Here is a 19,527-nt window from a genome sequence, read left to right on the forward strand (position 1 = left end):
GAGACAGAAACTGCAGAGCCAGGACTTCAGACTCCCTTGTGCTAAATCCATCAGGATGAGCAGATTGTAAACTGCCCATTGCAAATATGATATGCAGCAATTTAGCATCACGTTAATACTTTGTAACCTCCATCCCTTACATTTATATAGCTTTTCCCTCCTGAAGCTTTCTGAAATTGCTTCTCCAGTCATTATACTGCACCAAGCAGTTCAGATTTAATAGCAATAGTGGTGAACATTAGCTTCTGAATGATTTGAGGCCATATGGAATTTTTTATATCTAGTTGGGTAAGTCTGAAGCATTTGTTTCTATTGTTTGTTACCATCTTATAAAAAAATCAGAGAAAAATACTGACTTTCTCGATTTGAGGGCTTTTGAGGCTTTATTGCTTATCTGTGGTAATAACTTAAAGCTTTTCAGAATTTTTTTTTTAATGCAGTCTATAAAATAAATCTGTCACAATTTGTTTCTGGTTCATTGGTGGTTTTATTTTTTTTTTCCTTTTTACTATAGAACAGCAACTTACAAATGAAGAGGCATACCTATCTCAATTTACTGCAGAATTGCTAAGGCCATTTTAGTCAGTGTTAAAATGCTTCAAGCAATGGCACCATCTATCATTCTTCCCCTTCGGTAATCCAGGGATCTTGTTGATAGGGACAGCCCTGCTCCTTGTGACCCCAATTTAATTTCCTTTCACCTATAATTTAATTCCATTATTCTTGCTGTCTATAACCTCCCTCTTTTCTTTTCCTTGGATGGCTAAATTGTGGCTTATTATTTTACTGCCCACAGTTATGCCACAGCTCTGCAAGTGTTTTGTTTTACTACCCTAGAAGGTTCCATTTTCCAAGTCACCTTTAAAAACATCGAGAACAAGTAAGCCCAAAAGGCTCTTATAAAGTCTGTCCTGGTGCAGCCCCTCAAGAACACCATGATGGGCAGGGGGGAAGAACCTGAGACACGAAGGTGGAGGAGAGTGGGATGAACAAAACTGGTGGGGAAGGCTGAGCTCGTGAGGGAACTGGAGGAAGGGCACAGAGCACCCCAAATACCAGCATCACATAAGATGCTGGCACAGTGCCTGAGGTAAGCAGGGGCTGGAAGAGCAGGACTGCATTTTTACAAGTCTAGTAAATGGGTTGAGAGGCTTCTGAAGGTGTTCAAAAGTTGTTTGAATTACCCAGTGCTCCAGCTTTCATTTGGGTGACACTGTCAGTCAGACTCCTGAACTGGCAGCTTTTGTTGAACGCCTTTCAGCCTCAACCTTGCAGCGCAGGAGAGAAAAACCACACGTTTGTTTGAGTGACATCTTCACGCCTTCCTCTTCAAAAATAATTCACTAAGAATTATGATTAGTCCTTGCTGCAGTGTTTTTACACTCCTTTTGCACATTATTGTGGCATTGCATAAGAAATATTACTTCACTCCTTGGGTAAAATGTTTGCAAGGCAGGATGAATAGTGAGTGCTCTGGGTCTGTTAGGGCAGCTCCTCGAAGGTCTGTGACCAGGAGATCAAAGTGAGGAGACTAAGAAGTTGTTCTTGGCAGCTCCGTGCTCAGGCACTTCTGGGGTGCAGGCAAGAAAGGGAGAATGAGCACTGCAGATCTGGAGTGATCAAATTAGCTGTCTTCTTTCCTTTGAGCTCTTCCTCTTTGAATGTTCTTATCTTTGACTTACTTCCTCCAAGTTAATGCAGATTTTCATTTTACCTCAGAAGTACCGTTATTGCAGTTCTGCTGCAACTAATCAGATGTCATCTCTTGTTTACTCTGAGCAATGCTGAAAACTTCTTTTAGAGAGTTTTTTCTCTAATCCAACCTTGAAAACTGTCCCCATTTCCAGAAAGCACATCCTTTTTTTCCCTTTGAAAATAATTTTCCCTCTCTCATCTTTTTTTCATGCAGCTCAATTTTTGACGTTTTATTTTCAATGTTTTAATTCTAAAGCTGCACACCATTTTCAATATTATGAATGATGAATCAGAGCATGGAAAATGTACAGGTCACACTCTAAAAGCAGCTGGTTATGTCCTCATATTCTCAGCAACAAAGGTTGACCTGAGACATAAAAAAGGGTTTAAAGTCCAGAGGGGTTTCCAGTCAGACTGTAAGAATTTCCAAGTAGGTCAGACTGGCTGATGGTGTCACGTTAAACCTTGCTCCGAGATGGCTTTAAAAAGAACTCGGGAACGTCGTTTTCCACTCTTTATATTCTTTTGAGACTAACAGAAAGGACAGGCCTGTCATTTGAAATAGAAGTGGAATGTCTCAAAGATAATCCTATGACCTGGGTGACTGCTCGTATAATAAAAACCACTTATGTAAATCAGAAAAAATACGTATTTGTCACCCAAAATACTGTGGCATTTCAGACTTATTAAAGTTGCTATGAATCCTGACTGGTGGGTGACACTGGAAACATCATTTAAAAGCCTCACAAATTGTAGTACTTGTAATTTTGTGTTATACGATTGAGGCAACTTTTAGAGGAAGATATTAACGGCTTCACTGGATGATCTAAGCAGCATGAAAAAAGTGGAAGAGACAGTTCTTTTGTTCAGCTGTCTCAAGCAATGGATGCTGGAGTGTAGGAGCAAATCATGGGGAAAAGATGTTTACACATGACTAGACTATACCCTAAAAAGCAGCAAACAACTTACAGCTTGGTTTGCCTAAGAAAAAAAAAGGGGGAAAAAAAGCAGGAAATACCTTTAATATACAATACTTTCCTTCTAGCTCATCCTTCAGTGATGACTGTAACAGTGGATCATCTGCAAGGTTGTAGGTCTGCAGACATTGCTTTAAGTTTCATCCTGCTAAATTTCTCAATTTAGTGAGTGCAAACGCCTGCCTCTTTTGTCTCTGCATAAAAAGGCATTCTCAGAAGTTCATGGAATGCCATAAAAAGCAGATCTGCTCAAGAGAAAAGGTAATTTTCACAATCTAGGTTATTTTTAAAATAAGGACTTAAACCCAAGTATTCTGACAAGTGCCAAGGCACACTCAGTGTACTGACCTGGAAAAAGATGCTGATGAAGGAAGGAACAGTCTCCCTTAAAAGTTTAAGGCAATGTCTGGTTTTGTCAGACTCTCAATAAAATCACAGTCATCATTCCAAAGGCAAATCACAAAATCAGAAAGTGAAAGACTTCACTGAGTACATCTTCCCATCATGTAAGTCTTCAAAACTTTCTTTTTTGGTACACTGTCTCAGTTCAGTATCTCAAATGATTTATTTGACTGAAGGAAAAATACAAACCACTGTAAACAAAACATCCTGGTTACATCCACAGAATACTTTTCTACTGAAATTTTACCTAAAATTGATTTAAAGATATAATATTCAGTTTTCCTAGAACAAGATGATTGCATCTGAGATCAGATGGCGTATCCCTATGCTCACGTTCTGCCCCATTTCCTTTCCCACGTTGTATGGATGTAAATACCGTAAGTCCACATGTTATTTTTATAGCTTCTTTTACTTTAGGGTACTTTATTCAATTCATACATAATTTAAGCAAGACAGTAAAACCTCTAGTAAGGAGTATCTCAGACAAGCAACTTTTGTCTTAAGAATGCCCCTCAACGATTTCAAACATTATCCCCTGAGGCTTCTACTACTATATTGTTCAGCCTCTGATAAAAGGCACCACTATGAGTCACCACATTTTTCTGACAGGTGTAACACTACATATTCTGCACTGCATTTCAGAGAAAAAAAATTCCATATGAAAAAGGTAACTAAATTCATTTATGTCTGAAAACATTAACTCAGCATAGGAACAATATGAAACAGCTATTGCTGTGTTCTATGACTCATTTGGCAGTAATACCACGGTTACAGATACCTGATGCAGAGCTCTACTCCAGCACGGACAGAAAGGCTTCTTGATGAAAAATAATGATGACATTAATGTAAAAATAAATCCAGGATGTAATGATTGATAGGTGTAAGCACTAGACTTTTCTTAGACTTTTCTTGACAGTCTCTGTTTGAAAAATAAACAAGCTTTTAACCAGGTATTATAATTCTGCTTGCAGTGTACGATGCAGTGTATGGAGCGAGTACATAGTCCTCAGTAACCCGCACTGAGGACTCGTTCTGCTGGGTCACAGAGCGCACACAGGAACGGCCCCTGGGCAGCTACCAACATGTGTCTTTCCTGCGGCCAGAGACGACCACTAGAGACCAGTACGTTTGTACGTCTGCTCTCCCGAGGCGCAGGAGGCAGAGAAGCACTGGGTGCGATGCAGTGTTTTGTATCAACTAAAAGCTATTTCGTAATTCACTTTTGAAAAGACGCCTTCAGGATTAAAGCAATGCCAGGTGGAGCTGTCAGTTGGTGGGGGCTGTATCCTACCTGGCCTAGTGAGTCTGCCAACCAGTTGCATTTTCCTGTGTCCCTCTTTCTCCCATGCTGTACTAATGTCAGCTGGTCAATATGGCATAAACACCAGTGACCGCCGAGCTTTGTTTGCCTTTTCAGCTGCCAAGGGGCTTTCTTATTTTTGTTCATACTGCTGTAAAATTTTTTTACATTCTGTGCAAGTGGATTTGAAGACTGCAGCCCTTCTACCTACCCAGAAAGATATCTCAAATCTGTTAAATTACAGGGTGGCAGAAAACAGATCTTGCGTAAGAAATCTTATTTCAGGGATAGTGAAAATTTCATCTCTAAATAACAAAAGATGGAAAAGTCACAATGCATGTGACAGCAGTACAGGGACCACAATAGTGTAATGCACAAACAGACCTTTCTGTCCTCTCTGATTTGGACTCACAAAAGTTACCATGTGCAAAGCAAGTACATGGTTTCTCACTTCCGACGAACTTTCCTCATGCTCTTTTTCATTAGTTTTACCATGTATGAACTATGCTTCTATGCTTAAACATATTCAGATGTTAACTACAATTGAAAAGCATTTAAATATAATTATTGAGTGTATCAAGAGGAAAAAAAAAACAAAACAGCTGAAAGAAACCTAATAAACAATGAAAATCCAGAAGAACAGGCTACTTAAAGATTTAAGGTTCCTCCTGTCTACAAGGTAAACGAGCCTAACCAAATTCTGAGGTTCACAGCTCAGGACTTTAAGCTAAGGATATGGATAAAGTATCATGGTTGCTGGTGTTATTAAGAAACATCATTCCTGCTGCTCAGTTATACCCTGTCTAGCTACTGCCTCAGTGAAGAGGGGATTGCTCTGACATGGGACCTCCCCACCCACTGCAATTCTCTCATCGACTTCTTTTCACAACTTCCTTTCTTTGCCCCAAAACTGTACTTCTGAATTGTCTATGTCAGTAACTCCAGCTGATAAAAAGTTACATAATGTTCAAAGCCCAAGTTAAACCCTGAAGTTCCAACCTGGTAACACATCTGAGAGGAGATTATTTTTGGGGGTGTTTCAATTGCCAAACAAAAGGGCAATTTTCTATTCCTTGCATATTAAAAAGATTACTTTGGCTTGCAGTGTTGTTCAGCCATTGGAATTAAGAAATAGACATAAATGAATATAAAATTATGCGTCAGCAAACATAGAGCTGTACCTGTACTTTTAACTGGCTCAGAAAATTTCATTTCAGTATAATTCTGTATGCATATCCTCCATAATTGTAACTTAGTAAAGTTAATGCCTTTTACCGTACAACTCTTTCAACACAAACTGTTATGTAAGTGGTACAGATTACAATGATGTTATTCTTGATACTGTAAATAATAGTTAACAAGCAGAACCGTAATTTTTTCATGTTGGCTAAAATTAAATTCTGAAACCAACTTTTGAAATACATATTTTTAACTGACAGGATGGAAATGTTTTAAAAATCTTTACATTCTAATTTGTTTCATTTATTGTCTACAACTGAAAGGGTCAACATTTAGAACCCGTATTGAAGTCAATGCTAATATCAACAAACTTCAGTTTAAATTAATGCAAAGGATATACGCTAATGGAAAATAAATGACTCACTTTACTAGCTACTTCTAAGTCTAAAAGTCTGAAAGAGTTTTAAAATGTTGTTCAATATTGTATGTGCAAAACCGCATTTAGTGTCTTCAAAGGCCTGTACGTGGCCGGACATCTCTCGTACCATCTCTTCTGTCTGCATTCACTAAAGACTGTGGTCACTAAAGGTCTGTGGTTTCTCTTAAGCCCCGTGGTGACAACTGCTGGCAAATTGTCACTCTTGCGCTTTCAAACAACTGGTCTGGATATGTGAAATTTGCAGAACTGGAAGCAATAGCTGGAAAGCATCCTGAATATAAGTCATGCTGTTGCAACCCTAATGGGGAGAGAAAACAAGTGGTTCATCAGTACAGCTGCCGTGTATTTAAGGAATTACATTGTAATTTTAAATAAACATCTGCATCATGCTATATTAGCATATGTATTCACACAAGATTTTAGAATCTGTAGATAACAAAAATGATAAATTACAACAGTTTACAGCTAATGAGCATAGCCTGAATCACTATGTAAAAATCTCATTTATCCTCAGTCTGACCTCTAGGAAAGCTTTGTTTGTAACGTGAGCTAAATAAAATGCCACAGCGTTCAGAAGTAGATTTTAAAATAAAAAGCAGGTAGTCTCTCCATCAGCAGAACTAATTTTGAATTTGCTGTAGGTGGAAGAAGTGTCACTGAAATTAACAATTTGAATTACTGTAATGGTTTTAACGCATAGTACTATTTTTGAAGTTTCTAATACTAAACGGTACAGCGGCTTGAAATGCTCCATGAACCCAGGCTGTACTAATATATATTTGTATACAAATATGGGATTTAAGAGGTACAAAACATCATATTCCACAATTCTGGACATTCCCAGATTTTGCAATTCCTGGAGCACAGAAAGATAAATCAGCAAATTTACCCAGTAACAAAAGGTACTGGATAGTAATCTTTACTACAGCTCTATTCAACTTCCCATGATTTTCCTTAAAGGTATTGTTAATTCAGTGCAACGTTGCTTATTGTAAAACAATCTTTTCCCCATTTTTAAGGGACCACAACTATTGGATACAGAATGACAATTTGCAGTCACTACTATATGTTTATTTGCATTTAGAGAGAAGCATGATCTAATTAGCAGAGTTCAAAGAATTCACCCTGCAGATAGTACACATTTTAGTAATTTACAAGCATATTACTCCCTCTTGACCTCCCTCTCCTCAGTAAAACTGAGGCACATTTTACTCACTGTACTTTCTTGAAGAAAAGTAGATCATGGTGTCTAATAGAAGAAGCCACTCATAGATCAAGGTGTCTAATAAATCAGCCATGACCATTTTGGTGGTCTGACACAATTATCTATGCACTGATCAAGCCTGCTACTAGACTGTGAATCTTTGCAGAAATCTAAATGCCTGTGGATGGAAAAACACTACAGCATACCTGCAATTCGAATTTTAAAGAAAAGCATAGTCTGAAACTATCTATGAATAAAAAATACTTTGCAAGATTTGAAGTAGGTAACAGAACAGTAAGAATAGACTCACCCCAAGCAAGCTGTGGATAGGTTAAAAAGAGCTAAACTGCACACTGCAAATTGTCTGCTGTGCTCTGACCAATACAGCTGCAGAATTTAAGAGTTGGCCAGTTTCACTTCAGTCATACAATTCTTAAGAATTCTCAATAAATGTGATATTACTACTACAGTATTTGTGGGAGAAGTTGAACACAAAAAGTGAGATGTTTATGATCTGGCACTGAACAGCCAGAATAATATTATAATTACTTTTTATATAGTTTTTTCTTCAGACATAAAGGTGACTGTTTCACTTCAAAATAATTTTACTAGAATATTTCCTAACGTGAAAAAAGCGAAAGCTTACCTCTAATAGCACACTGTCGACGAGGGGGTTAAGAGCCTCTGCCTTCATACTGCTCTGTAAACCAGAAAATAGAAATAAATGCCAGGACAAGAAATACTTTTAACAGAAATATACTGATATCTGAGAAGTGGGTTTATGAATTCTATAAAGGTCTTGCTTCACCTTGATTCTTATTCGAACTGTTTATCATGGTATTCCTGATAACTGTGTCTATATTTCATACACACTTCAGTAGAACTTACAGATTTCTATCGCTGAGTACAATGAACTACGACAGGCCCAAAGTCTTACTTCCTCATTAAGTCATGTTTCAAAATGCCTGTTTTCCCATGGATATGAGATTCATGTGATGATATTGTCTGTCCATTTGTCTGTCAGTGCCCTTTTCATCTCCCCTAAAATTTGTTAACCCCTTGCTGATTCAAGGAAACAAGAAGGAGAAATACAGGGCAGAAAGATAATGAAGTTCTTAGAAGTTTCACAAAAATCTGCAGTTAGGTGGAAATGAAAGGCCTAGATTAGTTCCCTTACAGAAGGAAAAGCATGTGAAGCACAGATCCCCAAACTGGAGGCAGTATACATTGAGCTGGGCAATGCAGGCTGCCCAGTAAATATAGCTCAGTACACGTAGCATTTTTCTGAGCCACCAGATAGGAATAAAAATGGGTACAATGAACAGTGACATTACTAGAAGCTACAGAAATGAAATCCCTAGAAAACCAAGAATCGTCAGCTCTTCTGCTTTTTAAAATGGCAACAGTTCTTTCCTTTTTTATTTCTAACTGCTCTTTGCATTGTGTTTTTTCAGAAGGATAGTAACCTCCATCAAGAATTGCTTTCTTCCAATACCAGACAGTGGACCTTATTAGAATGAAGGAGACACAGTCTTGATTACTTTAACTGAGGGATGTCCACTTACAATCTTGTAGCTTTCATATTACACACTTAAAAAAATGTGAAACTCCTTAATTTTAGTTCAGAGAAAGATGGCAGAAAAAAGGGAAGATGATTAGAGAAAAGAAGAGCAATTTTACTGTCAGTTACTAGAAAATCCATTACAGAGTGTACTGTTTAGCTGATTGTCAATAAACTCCTGAAACAGAGAGCCGTATCAATGAAATACTATTGATTGTATGAATCAATAAGTTAAAGTTTGAAAGAAATCTTGTGTAGCAAGCAAAGCTGTTATTTCTTACTTCTGCATTACTGCTCACTCTTAGAAACACCACCAGTATTACAGACTAGGTGCACAGCTGGCACTACAACTAATGTCTGAATTATACAGGTGTAAATATAGGGATGGCACTATGTTTGAAGCAAAAGAATTTTCTGGTTTAAGCCATTTCCCAGTTTCCCCCAAGATTAGGGACTTTGCAGGATACTGGAATGTGTTAGTGAAAGCTGGTGCTGCTGGCAGGTTAAGGAGGAAGTCGAACCGCTGGGACATGCAGGAAGAAGCAGATTTTCTACAGTCCTGTGTGCTGGGTGCTCCTGGCCTTCCTGCTGGTTGTGGTGAGCAGAAGGCCCACATCTTCCTCCAAAACCTTACACGGATGGGGCAGCACCTAAAAATCACCAGACTGCCCTACTAAAACTCTCCTCTAGTGTCTTTGTGGTTAATTTCTTACACATCCACACAAATGTCCACAAAAACAATCTGGTCCTAAAAATGGAGTACAGAGCTGCTAAGGACAAAACCTAGTGCAAGGCTTATGAAAGTTTTAGTTTCCAATTTTCTGAGCTGGCCCAAATTAATATTTAATGTGCAATTTATTTTTATGTGTCTGTGCATGTATTTTTTTCAAGTGTCACACAAACATATGACAAAATACAGTTCCAAAATGCAAAACAAGCAGTTTCTCCCAGAGTAATGGGAAGGAATGTAAATTATTCAGAATAAAAGCAACCCAATAAATTATGTTCTCTACAAATAACTCTGAAAAAAACTCGTTCAGAGACAGGCTGGAAGAGCTCATGGGAGAACTGGGGAAATTTCCTTTGATGTACATTCATCCTCTCCTGGAGTAATCAGGAGAGCCAGAGTTGGATCTTCTCTGACATTTACAGAACAATTTCAGCAACAACACATTTTTTGCCTCTGGATCCTGCTAGAATGCTCAGATGTCAGTCATTTTTGAAACATCTTGAAAGGCAGGATACTATTTCTAGCAAAGATGTTCACAGATAAATGGATGTTTCTAAATGGAGCATCTTGAGATATGAGTGATTTTTTTTTAAGATGGATGACCAAACAGATTTTCTAATTCTTAAACCTTTTGCAAACACAGTGATCCTAGGCCAGGAGACTTAGCAAAGGCTACAAAGACAGCTCTTGAAACCATTAAGGTACTGGAAGTGTTACCTGTTAATGACTTTTACACAAATGCATTCAAAAGGCTGAGTAGGAGAGGAAAATGTCACCAAGTAGTGAGACTTCAAATGGGGGGCCCTTTCAGTAGGAGCAAATAAGAAGTGCTGAGTGGTGATCATGAAAAATGGGAAATGGTGTCTAGAAAGAGAGATTTTAGAAGGCAAGGGGACATGCTGCAGTCTATCAAGGCTCATAAAGTTTCTCTGCAACAGGGAATCTGCTGTAAAAATGCCCTGTGTTCTTGATCTGATGAAAGAAGCGCCCTCTTTGCTGGTACCTCATGTAAAGCCACAGGACTCGGGTAACAATTTCTGTTTTAAGAAGTGAACTATGTTAAAAAAAGCCCAAATGCGATAGAAAATGCTGTTATCTTACCCCAGCTGCCGTTAAAGAATCCGAAAACTTCTTTGATAAAGATGAAACTTCATTGCACATGGCGCTTGTTAAACTGGTTTGAAAAAAAGAGACAAATATAAAAATTCATCCTTGTCCTGTCAATGGATAAAAATCCTATGACTGTTTCAGGCACAAACTCCATCTTAGAAGCCAACATTATTCTTGAGGCAATTTTACTTCTCGTAATTATTAAAATATTTTAAGGTAGATTTTGGTCATGATATGATTTTTATATTCATCCACTGAAAAATGATGACTACAGCAGCAAAATGATGTCATATTGGTTCAAACACTAGTCTTACTTGATACAGCAATATTTCAATTTTTAAAATTCTAAACTTCTAGTTTAACTATTGTTTTTCTGATGATTGCAACAACACGACTCCTAGAAATACTGTTGGAAATAAATCAAACCTTAATGAGAACAGTGAGAAGTTTCCTATCTAAGCAATAAAACATCTACTCTGTACTAAAAGAGGAAGTACCCTTGTGGTTAAAATTCAAGAGAACAAGGAGATCTAGTTCTGTTCCTAGATCTTTCACTGTTTTGCTAAACTTTCACAAGTGCATCATACAGAACCTCATCCTGCAAGGTGCACCATACCTTAGCTCTAATTCTGAAAAATACTTGATCATTTTAGACTGAAGTGTTCCTACGGATTTTGCTAGTGCTACTAGCATTCTTAAAGATAAACGCTTGCTTAAATACTTTTCTTACTTAAGACTCAAGTGCTCGCAATGTCTTAACATCAAAACCCACTGAAATCAGTAGAATCGATTACCATGGAGAGCTTGAGATATGAATTTTGAGTCCCACTAGATAAACTGGCTTATTGAATTTATATTTGTTTCGTTGTGGTTTACTACAAAGTTGCTGATAAATATGGTCTTATTGTTTAGAATTAACAGATTGATTTTTGCATATTTTTTGGCAGATGAACACTAGATAATGAAACTATTGGCAGACAATAAGACTGCATTATGCACGCTAAAAGCAAATTCTGTATGTGTTGGCACAGTATCTTTTGCAGAGGGAACAGGAAATGCAACCCAAATTATTATAGCGTGTACATTCACTTGCTGGAGCAGAAACAACTTTTAGCCCCCGAATAGGTCATGTTTTTGTAAACATACACATCAGCCATGTCAGAAAATGACAGGTAGCCTACGTAACTTGCCTACCTGAGAAAATGTAGCACCAGGACCCCTAAAGCCCATGCTGTTTGTTGATCCATGAACTTACTGTGCCTCCAAGTGCCAAAAGCTTAACAGAACTTCACAAGTTTTAAGAAAATGTCAAATGTTCATATATGACATACATAATACTCACTTTGTCAGTACTTTTGCTTGATCTTGAGCTGTTTTTTCTACTTCTTGCCCATGTAGAATTAATTCTGCCACTTTATGGAGCTGTTCGATACAACGAGCAGTCACCTCAGCCAGACTTTCAATGGACAGCATGTAGATTTCCTTAAATTAAAAACAAGGAATGCTATTATCAATAATAACAACACTGATCAATATGCATATAGATATATACATATAAAAGAATTCGAAAAGTAGGAGCCCTCCCCACTCCAACTGGAAATACCAGCACATACATAGTGAAGTAATATCAGCCATAATACCATCCTCACAAACAATACCGGAAAATGGAATATCCACAGATGATAAAATAGAGACCTTATACTCATCCTGAAAAATTAGTAAGAACAAGTCTAGCATTTATTTAGATGGGAACTAGGTCAGTCTTTCAGATTTTTAACATAGCACTTTTAAACCTAGTCCTAACAAATACAAAGATCCCTTAGCTCTAGAATAAGTCATAATTACTTTGATATAAAGCCAAAAGTATCGAGTCATCCCTCAGATGGATCCCCAGAGTAGAAATCAGTAATACTCCCAATTTAAAAGTGGCTTTTGTCAGCAATGATTAAAAATTCTACCTAGCACTATGGTACTACAGCTTTTACCAGATGACACCAGCTTGAAATCTGCAATCGCATAAAAATCTGTATTATACAGCCCAAGTCTGTTCCCTTCTTTGTACCTTTTTTTGGTAAGAAAACGTGACAGATAATTTCTTTACTAGAATTCATTCAAAAAATCTTGACAAAGATACCAAGCACATTTAATATTGCTGTAACTTGGCGTAAAATATTCAATCATAATTAACCTTATCAACAAGAGGGGTTGTCTAAATTGACAACAGGCCTTAAGTACTATCTTTCATAAAGAGAATGAACACTTGTGAGTTGCCTAAATAATATTTCTGATTTGTCTGTTTGTGATTTAAACTGTTTAAGAGCTTAAATGAAGTTAGAGAATTTTTTCCATGTATTGTCACTGGCAGAAAGATGCCCAGGAATGCTGACATATGACTTCCAATGTGCTATCAACATTACACCACCGAATCCTTCAGCTCACTGTATGTTGTGTACACACATGCACACACACAAAACCATAGACAAAAAAATAAAAACAATGTGATAGGCAGAGGACCTGCTACCCTGATATTTCTTAATACTTCCATGAGTTTATAAAATAAGGACAACATATAAAACCAACACACAAAGATAAATAAGTAATCTTATCTAACAAAGTGTAACAATTTGCTTAATGAAATTTATCTTCCAAAAGCTATTTTACCTCCACAGTTTTGTTTTTATTTACTTCTGGTTTATCACTGTCAATTTTATCTTGTTGTTCAGTGTTTTCTTCACCAGGTTCTCCAGATTTTTCTTTTAGCTTCCCTTCTATGTCTACAGAGGGGGAAGAACTTGCTTCTTCAAGCCAGTCATGAGCTTTTTTCCTAGCCTGCCAAACAAAGAACAACCCCAAAGTTCAGTTCAAATAGGGAATATCAGATGATGTTCCTGAACATTAAATAACAATTAATTTTTACATTCAAAAGTTTAAACATATCAAGCCTCTGTGTGGCATTTAGTTAAGTGTACATTTACGAAACTGTAGGGAGAAGCATTTCTGGCTACTTAAAGATGGATCAACCAGGGATAATTCCTCTACAGGTCTGATATTCCTAGCCAACACATAGAGTGGACATTAATACCAAAGTTACTAATATTTCAGCTTTATGAGGTATATTTCAAAGGAATTTACACAGAAATCATTTTTCCAAATAAAAAATAAGAAGGTGGTATAAAAAGAGAAAAAAAAATGGACAGCTAAGAAAGTGGTACTAAATTCTCAAAGGAAAAATAAATAGAAAATCACTGTACCATCAGCTGCCTTCCTAGGCATGAAAGTAGATCAAAGTGGAAAAGCCTTGGAATTTTATACAACTTCAGACTACTGTTGTAGTTAGTAGGAAATTTATGATGTCTCTTTTTTAACATGAAGTCAAATAAGAATATGTTAAGCCCTAAGCCTATGCTAGTTATCCATAGTCTGTCTATGTATCTAGAGGAATATTCATCTGAGCCTAAGAGCAGTAGGCAAATCACTTTAAAGGGGCCTGACAGTACAATGTGACTAGCGATGTGACCAGCTTCTAGCCATCTAACTTTTAGATGATTGAAGCGAGATGATGCTTCTAGCTAAGAAGGTCTGAAGAAGTGCCTCAGAGGAATAAACACGATGAGCAAGAAAAAGAATCCCGAACCTGACCTTTGCTCCCAGAGTGTAAGACCAAACCGGCTGTGCTCATGAGCTCTGCTCTGCTACAACATCTCTGGTTCAATGCTTTCTAACACGGCCCATTGTGCTAGCTTATCATTGCCACTACATCGCCTCACTAATCTCACTTCTTCTATGAAAGCTTTTCTGTATTCACCCCTGCAGCCCCACCCTGCTGTACCGCGCTTTCTGAACTCAGCTGGGTACTGCGCTGTGTCAGATTTCAGAACAAAACTCTCCCTCTTTGCCCAGGAAACAGGGGCAGCTCACTCCCAGGTGCTGACCTTGTTAAGTTTGTCAGGAGTAGCAGCAACGTGCAATTCAAATAGCAGTTCAGTGAGCATGCTGACAAACTCCTCACCCATATCTGCTGCAAGAAAAAACAAGACAATTTTTGTTAGGGTGCTATCACTATAATATTTTACATGATCAAATACATCCAAATACATCCACTCAAACAGTTTCCCCAGGCACTCTCACACCTGAAAAGCAGCAACAGTGACACAAGAAAGGGGTGTGTGGGTGTGTGCATGTATATGCTCAAATAAAGAGAACAAGCACCAGAGAGACCCGTACAGCCACATACACTAGCTTGACACTTTGACCACTCTTTCCACCCCATTCTAAATTCCACTAAGTTTCTCAGAAACAGGGAAGAGGGGAAGAAGCTGCATGATCCCTAGTTATCTAACAAAAATACATGACCCACAAAATAACCAAAGAAGAGATACTAATCTATCCTCTCAAACCAAGGAATAAAAATTGCAGCAGGGCCAGACACAAATAAGCTTCAGAGGAAACACACTGAAAAACATGTTCTCTATCGCTCTGTCTGCAAACCACAGCTGAGAGGTGTGTTTTCTTCCTATTTTAAGATTGAGCTTTGCTTAAATGAAGAACGTCTTCTGTTCTGCTTTGGAGTAATGAACCCTAAAGAATCTGCACTTTTATTTCACAAGATTTATGAGCAAAGACAAATATCACTTGTATTTGAACTTCGCCTTTATTATATATATTCTTTTGAATACTTACAGTTGCCATATTCTAACATGCTCTAAGTTCCTAAAAGTTGGTATTTTGCTTGATTCTGTTCATCTGCACTGACTGAGTTTGGAATCTTCATTAGCATTTCGTGGTGGAATATACAAAATCTATTGACACTAAAAGGTCCAAGTCCCCATACTAAGCCTGATAGAAGTCCAGCTACTTCAAAAATGAATTTCATGTCTTTCTGTATTCCCATTTTTTTGTTCATTTATTAGGTATGGCCATTTTTTCCACTTTTATGCAAATCTTCAGTGCTGGGCTTAAAAGCAGAGGGCCATTACTCTCCAACGAGTCTGCGGATTTTGGTGGAACTGTTTACAGTCCACCATACCTTGCAACATGTGGAAAGGTGGTGGAATCTGACACTCAGATTATACTCTCTCAGCACAAAGGACATCTCTCCTTTGCTTGTAAAGAGAGTGCCTGTCTTTGGTGCTGTAAAATAAATTAGTATTCAGCATGAAGAACTCTTCACCTGCAGTGACCAAGAGACTGAGCTTTCCTCTTAACAGCAGGCGAGCAGGTCAAGAGGAATGTATTCTGGCAGGCCAAAGAGATGCACAGATTTAATCTCATTGCTGCCCTTACCAGTAAATTTTGGCAATAGCATTTTCAGGTTTTGCAGTCCAGCACCTCTTGGATACACTGAATTCACTTGTCCTTAAAACAATGCCAAATTGTTTTATAAACTGCAGCATGCTGAAAACTGATAAGTAGTTCACTGGATCAATGCAAAGTCACCAAAATTGTTGATAATTGGCATAATCAATTCAATGGTCACTTTGGTTACTGTCTCCCTGAACCTCACACACGAAAGTTTTGGTGTTAATGGCTTTCAAAACTTAGGTAAAGCTATGTTTTCAGGTATTCTCCTCTCATTTCATAAACAACTGAAAGGAAAAGAAGCTGCAGTGAAAAGTACATGAAAGTGTTGCACAATCAAAGTGAGAGGAAACGAAGAGAAGGGTAGGCATTTGGCTTTCTCCTACTTGTGTCAGAAAATTTCTTTCTTTTCAGACTGATTTTGCACCTATCTGACTGTTGAGCAAAGACACAAAACCCCCCACAATTCCAGTTTAAAAGTTGCCAAGAAGAAAGTCTACCCACAATCCTTTCCCAAAATGGTCCTCCAAAGATCACCGCAGTAATTTCTCCTTGTGTAGGACTGAAAGCGTTTATGGTAGAAACTAAAAGAAGCACTAACATGTCTAAATCAGATCCCGAGAGTCCAGGATAAGAAGGGATCCTGAGAGTTTATAGAAAACAAATGGCCACTCTTTTCAAACACTTGAATGCAAAGTACTGGTTTTCCTTCCAGCGACTTTTTCTTTTGCTGAACATATATATAGCACTGACAAATGACACCATATAAATAACATGACTGATGATGAGAAAGTAGTAACAAATTAGCAATAAGTGGTAATTAACTTATTTTCAAATACTGCTTAGTGGCTAGATAAGATTTAACACTTTCAAACACCATTAGTTAATCTCTGACTTTGTAGGGGATGGCTTCCTTACATAAAGGAAAAAAACCCCACAAGTTTTATTGAGCTAGGAAGCATAAATCAGAACCCTACTCAAGGCAAGTTAGTTGTTGTTTCAAACTGTTTAGCAAGCAGGATTAAAATTCAAAATTCCTCCATAGAATTTAACACAGACTGCTACTTCTTGCTAGATTAGCTATCTTAAGTAAAAATAAGTAATTCTGTATGCAGAATACGCTATTAAAAAGCATATGGCTTACTGACTTGATTTTATAAGTGTAAAACCTATTAATGTGCTTAACAGGATCGTAATTCTATTAACTAGCTTGAGCTAAGAACACTAACTGGAATGAAGCGTTTTCTTCATAGCAAGACATGAGCTGCATTTAATCCCGATCAGCCAACCCAGTTAAACTTTACTATCTTTTATCTATGCTGGATGCCAAATGATGTTTATTTTTGGTAACGTTAAACACAGACCACTTTCTTAGCATAAACATCAATTACGCCACAGAAATATGCTTAAGGTCCCAACAAGTCATTTCCAGGAAATGAGTTCAGTTTAAAAAACGAATGAAAAACCAGCTCAAACCTAGACCCTAAAAGATGTGCTTCGCTGAAAAAACAGAACTTCTGACCACCAGAGAAAACGTCACTTTGTGTGAGACACGGAGCTTTTCCTGGGGGCTGGTTTCAAAGCGAGGAACTATTTCCCACAGACATTAAGGAGTAACAGACAGCTCATGAATCTTTGCTCTTAAGCAGATAGTACGCTTTCTTGACTTCTATTTCGCACAACCCTACAGAAGAATGTGAGGTTTAAAGAGTAACAAGGGAAAAAAAACCCAGCACAAAACTCTACCATAGTACGACTTAACACTAAACACTCACTGTCCCTCCACCCCGAGAAGAAACAATAAGCTCTCTGTGAGAGACATCACTGCTAGAAAGAGCAGTCTGAGCAGAAAATACTTTCCAGTTGGGACATGTGGATGTTAACAGACTTCCAACTTTTCTGAAGGATAAAGAAATCATACCTCACCATCTTGCAAAATGTAGGTTTTATGGGCAAAACACCTCTGAGAAGAGCAAGAGGATGTGGAAGAAATACCTTTTTATGTTTCTGAAACACAACAACATGGTGTTCGATGGCACAAGCCAGTCTTCGGTCAGGTCAAGGGGACTGTTTCTATTAGCTAGAAGATATTTGGTGTGGATCTCACAGGCCTGGAGACATGAAGTACAGTGGCTTTATGCTAACTTCTCACTCTTCTGCTCCCAGCCTGTTACGGGAAATGCCAAAATTCCTGACCTGTTTTGCCCCTAACCAAAGCATCCACCTGCTTCATTGTAACTTCTGTGAGCTGATCTGTGGGCTGTGACGCTGGTCCCGTTCTGTTCAATGCTGTGCACCACGTCAGGGTTGCAGCACGCTTCTGCTGCTTCAGCTTCTTCCTCACGCTCCACATGCCACCTCTTGCCAAGCAACACCTGGGAAGCAGCTTTGCCGCTATGTTTCAAAGTGACTTTCCTTCAAGAAGTTCAAAGTTCTTAAGTCTCCTTACTACACTCTAATCTTTTCCCTATCTAGCAAGGGAGGGTGCAAAGTGAGGATGAAGTTGCTAAACAGAAAAGCATTGCTAAACACTGCAAAACTTTCAGGTTACACAATTTCATAAACAGATTCTGTAAGAAAACCTCAGTTATCCAAAACTTTATTATTTTCCCTTTAATTTTTGTTTTGCTTTCGCTGATGATACAACAATATAGTACTTCCTTACATTGTATTTTCTATATCTCACACTTCAATTACAAAAAAAAAATCAAAAATAAGCATTGATCAGCTTCCAGAACTTTTAGAATATTAATTTTAGTGACTACCTTATGAAAACTATTAGGATGTCAGAAATTATTATTTGGATTGCAATTTTTAAGAGTACTATATACAGAAGTAACAATTATTCATATGGCTAAGACTCTGTTTTTCTGATTACCTTTCTGTGGCTGCACTGCTTCATAATCTGATTCCTTTGGAACAAAAATCTCTTTTATAGCAATTAAATCATTTTTCACAGTCTCCAACTGCTCTCCATCAAGCGTTGCTAAATATGACTGAATCTGTAAAAGAATGGACAGTAAGCATTCCTAAACAAAACAGCATTTCTTAAATGCTAATTTAGAGCATGACACCAAAATAAGCTAAGAAATGGAAACTTCCATTATGCTCAAATCTTGTTTCTAACCTTCCAATGTAGACACATTTTTAGTTTTCATCAACAAAATTTGTTGAGTATCACAAAAATGACACCAACCTTGCAAGATCATCAGGTTGCTACCTTCTCCCAGAACATTAGCTTTGAATTATAAATCTATGGTTTAATTACAAACTGTAAAAAGCATTTTGGGATTGCTTGGATGAAGACAGCAGGCAAAAAGAGCACAGGCAAAATTCATGGTTAGTCTGAGCACTCACAGGAAGAGCTGGAAAAAGATGCCTGTTTCCCTTTCTTCAAAACGCAACCAAAATTACTGACAGTCCACCTGTTCCAAAGAACGTACTGACAGGTCTATGCACGTCTCAGGGATCTGCAAGTCATAGAATCATTTTGGTTGGAAGAGACCCTCAGGATCATGAAGTCCAACCATCACCTAACTCTGGCAGTAAACCATATCCCTAAAACCATATCTAATACGGTGGCAAGCCTGAGAGGAATGGAAACAGATTCTTTAAATCACTGTTTGCACTGC

At 37.8% G+C, this 19,527-nt stretch overlaps 1 protein-coding gene across 4 annotated transcripts in view; it reads right to left on the reverse strand.

Annotated features, from left to right (window-relative positions):
• FAM114A1 (family with sequence similarity 114 member A1) overlaps window positions 1–19,527 on the reverse strand; it is a 40,456-nt gene that overhangs the window by 1,089 nt on the left and 19,840 nt on the right. For 2 of the 4 annotated variants that reach the window (XM_065633463.1, XM_065633461.1), the window contains exons 8-14: window positions 18,774–18,897; window positions 14,530–14,615; window positions 13,259–13,426; window positions 11,940–12,079; window positions 10,589–10,661; window positions 7,843–7,896; window positions 3,219–6,290 (exon numbers count right to left, since the gene is read on the reverse strand). In XM_065633463.1, the coding sequence (XP_065489535.1) occupies window positions 6,189–6,290; window positions 7,843–7,896; window positions 10,589–10,661; window positions 11,940–12,079; window positions 13,259–13,426; window positions 14,530–14,615; window positions 18,774–18,897 (747 nt within the window). In that variant the 3' untranslated portion in view covers window positions 3,219–6,188. Of the gene's footprint in view, window positions 1–3,218; window positions 6,291–7,842; window positions 7,897–10,588; window positions 10,662–11,939; window positions 12,080–13,258; window positions 13,427–14,529; window positions 14,616–18,773; window positions 18,898–19,527 lie in introns of those variants that run through there. The other 2 variants (XR_010606099.1, XM_065633462.1) reach the window with 2 other exon arrangements.

The sequence above is a fragment of the Caloenas nicobarica genome, chromosome 4 (assembly GCF_036013445.1).
Source record: "Caloenas nicobarica isolate bCalNic1 chromosome 4, bCalNic1.hap1, whole genome shotgun sequence".
Taxonomy (NCBI): Eukaryota; Metazoa; Chordata; class Aves; order Columbiformes; family Columbidae; genus Caloenas; species Caloenas nicobarica.